This window comes from Pholis gunnellus (genome assembly GCF_910591455.1).
Source record: "Pholis gunnellus genome assembly, chromosome: 18".
NCBI classification, from domain to species: Eukaryota; Metazoa; Chordata; class Actinopteri; order Perciformes; family Pholidae; genus Pholis; species Pholis gunnellus.
This window is the reverse complement of record NC_136545.1, coordinates 8,848,970-8,858,238: the sequence shown is the minus strand read 5'-3', so window position 1 is coordinate 8,858,238 and position 9,269 is coordinate 8,848,970. Positions and strand designations below refer to the sequence as shown.

The window sequence follows — 9,269 nt, the reverse complement described above, 5'->3', positions numbered from 1 at the left end:
TCAGCAGCCGGGGGAGGTCGTGATCGGGCTGTGGTGCAGGTAGGCGGAGTTCACCACGGAAACTGGGAAGTTGAAAATGAACGGCGAGGTGGGCGTGGCCGCCGTCGCCGTGGCGGTCGTCGCCGACTTGGGTCCGAGCAGCGGGCTCGATGTGGCGGCCGCCTCGGCGGCGCAAGAGGTGGCGAGGAGCTGGGACTCGAACTGCAGCAGCTGGCCCATGAAGCTGAAGTTGGGGGAGATGATGCTGCGACGCCGCCGCACAAACTCGAAGGCTTCCTCCAGACGCACCCGCTTCCTCTTCATCAGGTAGGCCAGGCAGATGGTGGCGGAGCGGGAGATGCCTGCTTGACAATGGACCAGTACTCGCCCACTGGAGTCCCGCACTGAATCTGATGAGAGAGAGGGGGGGGGGGGGGGGGGGGGGGGGGGGTCAGAGGTTAGACCTTTTCCATGGATAATAAATATAATATATTTCCTCCAGCGCCACCAACAAAACAAAGTTTACACTTACACAGTGAAATATCTCACAATTACTGAATGGATTGGCACCATATTTTGAACATGCATGGTTCCCAGATGATGTACCCCAATGACTATGGTGATCCTCGAGTCTGACTTATCCTCTAATGCCATCTTCAGGTTAAACTTTGAATTTCTCCAATACTTTTGCTTGCAAAACAAATTACATTCCCATCAGGCTCAGCTTATCACGCTGAACTATGCTGGTGAACATGGAAAACATGATGAATTCACGCTGTGAGTATATTGGCATGTTGACATTAGCATTTTACTCAAATCAGTGCTGTGCCTAAGCTTAGCCTTGCTAAGCCGCTAGCATGGCTGTAGACTCCTAAGACTTGTTTTTGTTTTGGTGCTGTGCTTAAGCTTAGCCTTGCAGAGCTGCTGGCATGGCTGCAGCCTCTTCAACTTGTTTTTGTTTCGGTTGGTATGAGGTTAAATTTCATTGTGGTTTGCTGCGAGCTCAATTTTCCGTCAAGGACAATGACAATGTTTTCCGGGTTTATTTCATCTTCAAGCAAAAAAAAAAGGCCCCATTTGAACTTGGTGGCACCAAAATAGGCAAATAACACTGACACAGCTCAAAATGTAGCTCTCAGTTCACATTCAATGCATGCATTACATTTCCATCAGTGCCTCTTGTGTGCAAAATAATTTAAATAATTCTGGGCTGAACCTCATGTTGAGCCTTTTCTTTGTATTTCTGAGAACAGTGCCTTCTGAACAGATGAAGAATGGAATTTAATGTCAACCATTAACATTTTGTGTGGACACCTTGAGCCGTAACAAACAGAATGGCACACGAAATGCACTTTTTTTTTACATCCACCGAGTATTTATAACTCAGCGGATGCACAGCTTTGCCTCAAACTGTTTTCATTTCTTCTCCTCTACACTTTCATGTCTTCCCCTCTCTGTGCAGCCAAACTAGTGTCAAAGTGAGAAAGCAGCAAATCACATTTGAACTAAAACACGCGAGCGCAAAACAATTTGAGTCATCGGCCCCTCTCACACTTCCTCCCTTGTCCTATTTATGTCTCCATCTCTTTCAGTCTGTTTGGCCGCATGCTATTACTTTGTTACTGTGAATAACCAGATTTAGGTAATAGTTTGATTAAAGCATTTACAGTAACTCAATTTCCGCAACAGCCTCAGTTTGAGTGATTAGTTGGACAGTCATGTTGTGGAGCATGTGTGGCGCCCTGCAGGAAATTAGAAGCACAGAATATGAAGGAGATAATGGAGGGACTTTTTTTTTTTTACTCTTTTTGCATAGTGACAATGCTGCTGTTTGAATATAAAACGACTGCTTTGATTCCAGTTCACTCCACGACCTTTCTGGAACACAAGCAGAATAATATGTACTGCCATTTCTCTGCATGCACAGATGCTTGATTTATAAACTAACACCTCCCCCCCAATCTCTCAATCTTTGTTGTCTCGTGCTTTTTTTCTCTCTCTTTCACACACAAAACACATTTCAGGTAACTCCAACACGGCGTCTGTTCACCCGGTAACAGTGGATGAGTCAGACTCTGGTCCCACAGCAGCTAACTATGACGCATACCAGCACCTACACACACACACACACACACACATCAGAGAACACGCTCACGACCACACACTCCCAGTAAGGAAACCGTCTGCTGACATGTGTGATGAAGGGCTACTAATTATTAATAATTCAAAACAGATCCCAATGAATACATGTCTGATTTGTCATCCTGTGTGCCTGCTCTACATGCACAGTGTGCCTGGTGAACGTTAAAGCTTTTCTCTAAAATCTCTTTTCTGGGAAAAATGATCAGACTCTCCGAAAATGCAACAGAAGAAATAACCCAGCAGTGAGGAAGAAGCACACAAAACAAAGATGTTACATTAGATTTAAATAAAGTAAAGAACTGTAATAATTAGTCCATCGAAAGAAAAGTTATTTAAGTCATCTTTTAAGCAAATGCTAAATATTTGATGATTTTGGATTCTCAGATGTTAGAATGTTCTTTGGCTTGAATGACAGTAAATTGAATATCTTTGGGTTTTAGGCTTTTGGTTGGACAAAACAAGTCGTGAGATATTCTTTTGGGCTCTAGGAAATTGTGGTGGGCATTTTCTTATTTTTCTGCTCATAATCAGCAGAATATTTGATTTGAATTATATAAACATGTTCTGACAGACATGCTGAACAAGATTTACGGGCTTTTTTTTATGTACTTAAAATGATGCAAAAACGTAAAATCAAACCACATAAAGTACAAAACATGCCTGAGGGGAGCTCGTTTCATTTATGGTCACCCACCATGGGAAAGCATTTGTTCTGCAAAGACACCACACACACACACACACACACACACACACGTCACACACTTATTAACTAACCTATGAACTCAATGGCCTCCAGGAACCAGCAGCTGATATCTTCTTTATGGTTGTCCTCCACGGGAATACATTTGTACTGGTACGCCCCCTCGAAGTGGTTGGGACAGTCGGCGGACACGTTCAGCAAGGCGGAGATTCCTATGCCGTCCAAAACCTCTTTCTTTGAGGCGTGAAGGGCACTACCGAGGTAGAGGAACGGGAGAATCTCAACCGGGCCGCCCTCGACGGAAAAAAAGACAGATGGGAGGAGGATGATTCATTTATTATTTCATTAGAAATCAGCAGTGAAGAGACCGATTTTCTGTTCTAAAGGCCGTCTGTTCATAATTCATTCAGTCACTAAGTCTTCACTTATGGAGTCCTTAGATGAAGAAACATCTCCTGACGTCATAAGACAAAGAATTCACTGTCTCGTTGTGCAGCAGAGGCCAGATGGCAGATGACTCCAGTATAAGTGTGACCTCGCTTGAATATTTTTCTAATCACATTAGGTGCGCCTTTCATCTGACAGGGGGTTGCTTATTATCTGTGTAATTAATGCAGGGTCATTTGATACGGGCTATTTCGTTTGTTAGTTTCAAGCAGAGTTATTTTTCTATTATAGGAAACACATCTCTCTGTAAGAAGTGAATATCTGATGAACTGACTCAGCTCAAACCATAAAACTGAGTGGAAAAATGAGCGGTTATTTTTACTTATCCCTAAGTACGACCGATCTATCTTGGGGATTTACATTCACCATTTTCTCACGCTTCGTTGAGGACACCTTGTATATATTCTGCAATCACACTTTATCAGTGGAAAACAAAAAAAAAAAGTTATTCTGAGAAAAATATACTCCACTACAGCAGCACATCCTCGAAAAAAAGGAAGTATCTCACGGAACATAAAAAATTTGAATTTGTGTTGAAAATATGAATTATTGGCCATAACATTTAATGCCTAAGCCTACATTACAACACCGCCGTCACCCTTCATAATGACAAACACGAAGCTTCCATAATTATAAAGATAGGTTTTATGATTAACTTGTTTGTGCAAGTTGTGTCTTATCTAGTGTTCTGCAGTCTATCACAAAGAGGAAATGTTTCTACTGAACGCATTATATTATTTTAAAACATTACCCAAAGTAGATTTGAATCTTTCATTGGATCTGAGGGGTCAGCCAGCTGGCAGTCTATACCGGTAGTGAGACTTATTGACTAATTGTCTGTTTATGTCACTGCCGCTGACGACCTCGGTAATGACGCAGCGTCAGGATATGATCAATACTGCTAAGAGATGTAATGTGAGGAGGGCAGGAAGCTACAGTATTGGTTCAATAACAAAAACAAAAAAAATCCCACTTATCAGTACGGCCGAGACTATCAAGCATTTTTCTTAGAAAACGCACAGAGGCTGTATTGTCTGGCGTCTCTCTCCTCATGCGTTCCAGGGGGAATTAAAGCCGAACCACATGTGACTGTGAACGTTGCATAAAATCTGTGGGCTCAAACAGCAGATCACCGACCAACCAAACGACACCACCCGGGTCAGAGGAAGTGACGCAGAGGGGAATCAATAGTGACCTATGACCTCCTGTCATTACGAATAGTGGATTTTACAGAAAACGTTCATACGTTGCTTTTTTTTTTTTTCTCTCACATGGACTTAAGACTGATGAAACAAAATAAGTAAATATACTTTCACTGCTTTGAATAACCCAGACTGGATGGGGGAAATGCGGTTGAACGATCGTGGGAAAGTGCACAACAGTAATGTTGCAAAGCAAATAACGTCCAGTGTTTGCACACAGCAGCTCTGCGTGTCAATGTTTGCAACTAAAGTTGATTTTTACAGAGTTGAGTGACAAGAAATAATAAATTCAAATGATTTAAAAGGTGCATTTGTGATCATTTCTTACATTTATTCATGAAATCTTTAGTTAAAGCCCACACTTAATAGCAGTTTACACATGATCTACATCAGGCGGACACTGGTGTATGTTAACTTTGCTATTTAAAGTGTTCTGGCTGAAAAGGCGTGTGAGGTTTTGAGTTTGTCTGTCTCCTGGGGGTCTTACCTGGTCGTGGTGAGGTGTCCCACAAGACGAGCAGGCAGAGTCGATGCTGGACTGGCTGGTGAGGGTCGGTAAGGATTTGGTCTTTATACAAAACTCCGGGTACTCTGAGAAAAACCTGTCGTATCCACCTGGCAAAGGAGACGTCACGATTCAAATACAATCTCAAATGATCACATTGGAAACAATAGGATAGTAAAACACGGGACATTTAATTACTGCTATGGTGCCACAGACAGATTTTAAAATCCTCCAGGATCATGACAGAAAGAAGGATTTTTTTTTGTGGGGGATTTATGTGCATAAAACACTACGGTAGCGGACAAAAGGAACATGGCAACCCACATAAACATCACAGCACAATCTGCACCAGGATTTTCACCTCTGCATTGAGTGTGCTTGACGTGAAGTCTATTAAACCGACCCCTGACCTACTCTGTTCTACTACCGTGGATTTGAAAACAATTTCATCATCCCTTTGCTGTATTTCTCGACACATCTGCAGGCTTGACCGCTGCTCCCTGCACCTCAGGGATCCCATCAGATTAACTGGGAAATGTCATCTTTATAAACTAATCACATTCACTCCTGTGTGCTTCAAGGCGTACTACGTCATTAGGATGCACACAAAAAAAAAAGAATGCGCCACAGCTTGCAGCAGCTTTGCCTTTTTCAAATTCCCCGCAGTCTAAATATAGTCTGGTGGGTAAATCGAGCGTTGATTTGAGATTGTACAGCTTCCCGACTGTTTCTGAAAGGATCATGTGTGTCCTGTAAGTCCCTACGGTTAGATGTGGCTTCTACGCATCGGCATTACCTCATTCACTCAGCTCACGGCCATTGGTCTGTGTGTGAATGCGTGTAGCTGTGAGTGACTGAGTGAGTGAGTGTGTGTGTTGTAAAAAAATTACACCAGTGCATACAAATAGAGTAGGGACAGTTAAGAGGACATTTAAATGATCTGGTGTGTACGCTATTGAGCAGGTACAAAAACAATATCCACTTATTTTTATGGAGGCAATAATATAATATTGATTATGTTGAAAAATGTTACCAGATAGGCTGGTGACATTTCAATTGAAATGAGGCCATTCGTTAAATTTGGAGCCATTATTATTATTATTGGCTCCTGAAGAGAAACATTATAATCTTCCAAATAAGTACACTTTTATCAAAGTTATTGTCATTTCAAAATATGTGTACTAACACAAAGAAGAAGCTCCATATTTGTATTTGGATATAACAGTGTTGGAGATAATGAAAAAAGACACCTATGTGTTTATGATGAGGTATTGTGTTATTACAATATTATAATACATTTTCTTAACATAATTTTGATAGTGCCCTATATTACGGTTGAATCAAAGAATAAACACCACTGCGCAGTCACGTTAAACTAAATGTGAATCCTGAAATGTGTTGACCCAAATGCTGCTGCTGGTGAATGTACTCTATTCTCATCGGATGCTACAGCGGACCCATAAAGGCTGAGTGTCATAATAATAAAAAAAAAACATATTTAGGCTACCTTTGAGCAGGTATATTTGTGTGCCGGAGGAGTCCCTGCACACCGTGTTGAGCACCAGAGTCAGCGTGCTGTCCTCCTTCACCGTCTCGGCGTCCGGCGTCCTCTCGTCGTACAGCACCACGGCGGAGTACATCCCGGAGCGGAGGCGGCCGCGGACCTCCTCGTCCCCGGCCAGTATCTGGTCCAGGCTGAGCACGGAGCCCTTGGCTCTGCGGCGGACGATGGTGTTGCAGCGGGCGTTGACGGCGCCGCGTATGTGCCCCGCGTTGAAGGCGAGGAAGGAGCGGCAGTCCAGCAGCAGGCACTTGGCGCTGTCGTCCTTTAGAAACCGCTTCACCACCGGACAGTCCATCTCGCCCAGGTCCTCCATCGCACGTTGTTTTCGGTCTGCGTGTGTCGGCTGCACTGTCGGTTAATTGTCTCCTCCGTCTGGTGTCTCTCTCGCTGTGGGCCCCCACCGCCCTGCAAGAACTTCCGATCCTGCGGTGGATTGCTTTTTTTTTGCGCTCTCTCTACACGCGCATTGTAAAAAAAAAAAAAAAAAAGCCGCACTACTCTTCACGCTTCAGTCCCGGTCACCTCTTTCCTTCTCCCCGCTCCCTCTCCCGAGTGTTTCTCCTCAGGGTTGTTTCTCTTTATTTTTATTTTTTTTTTGTGAATGGGTGCCCCGCGTCACGGCGGAGGTGACGTCAACCGGATAGCAGCCAATCGCAAAGCGTCCAGAGTCCCGCCCCCTTCCCTCCTCTGCCGTTCATTCATAAACGAAATAGACATCAATGAAACGAGAGGCGATGGGGATGGAGATTGGACTCCATGGGGCGTACAGTGGAGCTTGCCAATAGCCAAACCTTAACCGCCTCATGACCACATTTTAATAGTATTTTAATGATGAAATAAGAGGTGAAATAGATTCTAAATGAACGGTCCTAAAATCCACAAAAGGAAGATGCCCTTATTCAAGTCTTTAAACGTGCATTAAAATATTATTTTATTATTATTTTCAAATAATAATATTTGAAAAAAATGAATGTGAAAAGTGTGCGCGTTTGTACATACATGATACCACTGAGAATTAAAACACAACTCTGCAACTCGACTATATGGAGCTTTTTAGCCCCTTATCAGTTTTTTGCTTGTTTTAAATTAGTTTTAAGCCACAAAACATACTTTGTATTCAGTCTCTATCATTTAAACCGTCCTCCATGTCCAGCAAAATGAACTGTGATAAACCCCACTGCATGCTGCATGCTGCCTGCCTAGCACCAAAAGGCAGACAGAACTTTTGTAAAAAAGTATCAGATATTCTTTCTTAGGACTGTCGGAGACAAAAACAAAGCTAGAAAAAAACTGTGAATATTAGACTTAGATTAATCATTGGCCAAGAAATACAACTGCTAAGGAATGCAGCTTTGTTTCCACTGGATGTGAAAGTGGGCTGCTGTTGGCTAACATGTTAGCAACTTTATAAGATGGCATTAGCAGTGTTTCTGTCAGTTTTCCTCCGCGTGGCTAAACATCAACTAATGCAGCTTTGAGGTCAGCATTTTGATCTAAATTAAGCTGTACATTTAACTATATATATTTTTTTTTGCATTTAAGGTTTAGAGCGACTACTTCACCTGCTATATTGATAAAGTCTGATATAATGTGCTGAGAAAGGTGCTAGACGGCAGGTGGGTGTGAATACGTGCGCACATGAACGTTTTTGTGTGCGTGTATATGTCTGAGTGTGCATCTCTGTGTGTGTGTGTGTGTGTGTGGGTGTGTAATCCTACGAGCGGAAATGCAATTTGCATCTGGTATCAAACAGCCTTAGTGTGCGTGCTCAGGTATTTGCATGTTGATCCCATTTCCATGGTTACGAGAGGAAAGAGAGCAGCGCGGCAGCAGATGAGAGGAGGGAGAGGCAGACGCCCCGACACAAACAGACACACCACACTCCAGCTGAAAGAGGCCGATTAATAAACAGCATTCATAAAAAAAGAAAATCCTGATTCAATCCTGCACTATTCTCAGACAGATGTATTGTGAATGGGTGAAAACATGAGCATATGTACATACAGTAAATAGCTGTGTTCATTTTGTTCACTGGCCTTTACGCTCAACTCAGAAAGTGTTGTAAATGGGATGTATTTTTGATGAATATTCCAACAAGACGTAGCTGATGTAATACATGTATGATCTGACGGGAATGACACTTGTAAGCAGACTATCGGTAACCAAAACTGCTGAAATCCTTGGTAATAACGGCACGGTTCCTGTCTGACATGGCAAAAAAAAGAAAGAGAGACTAGACTAGGCAAAAAAAAAAACCTCAAAAGAGGAAATGTTGCATGCTTATAAGGACACAATGCAAATTTCTGTGAAAAAAGGGAGCAGTCACTTTCTGTATTATATGAAGGAAATATATATATATATATATATTTTTGTACAATATGATATGAAATGTTGAGATTTCTGTAGGATACGTATTACCCAGAGTTACTGGCCATGAGAATATTTTGCTTCGACACATTTAGATGTAGTGTATGTCCTCGGTTTCAAAGGAGTAAAGCAATTCAGTATTGCACTTTCATAAAGTTGCAGGACACATATTTAAAAAGAAAGCTCTCATATACACAGGCTAACACTAGACCATGACTTGTAAACTGATCTCCATGTGTCAAATCGGTGGAGTGCCCCTTTAACCATGTTGCAGATGTAGAACACCGTCAACAAATCTCAAAGTTTGAGCATTCAAAGATGGGTTACAAAAGGTACAGACCAACATAATAAGGTGAGTTACTT

At 42.4% G+C, this 9,269-nt stretch overlaps 1 protein-coding gene across 1 annotated transcript; it reads right to left on the bottom strand.

Moving 5' to 3' along the window:
* Positions 1-6,852, bottom strand: dusp4 (dual specificity phosphatase 4; the record flags this gene model as incomplete). The annotated part of the gene is made up of 4 exons (XM_079179147.1): positions 1-389; positions 2,896-3,115; positions 4,958-5,085; positions 6,483-6,852. The coding sequence occupies 4 exons, from the start codon at positions 6,850-6,852 to the stop codon at positions 1-3; spliced, it is 1,107 nt and encodes a 368-aa protein (XP_079035273.1).
* Between the last annotated feature and the right edge of the window lie 2,417 nt (positions 6,853-9,269).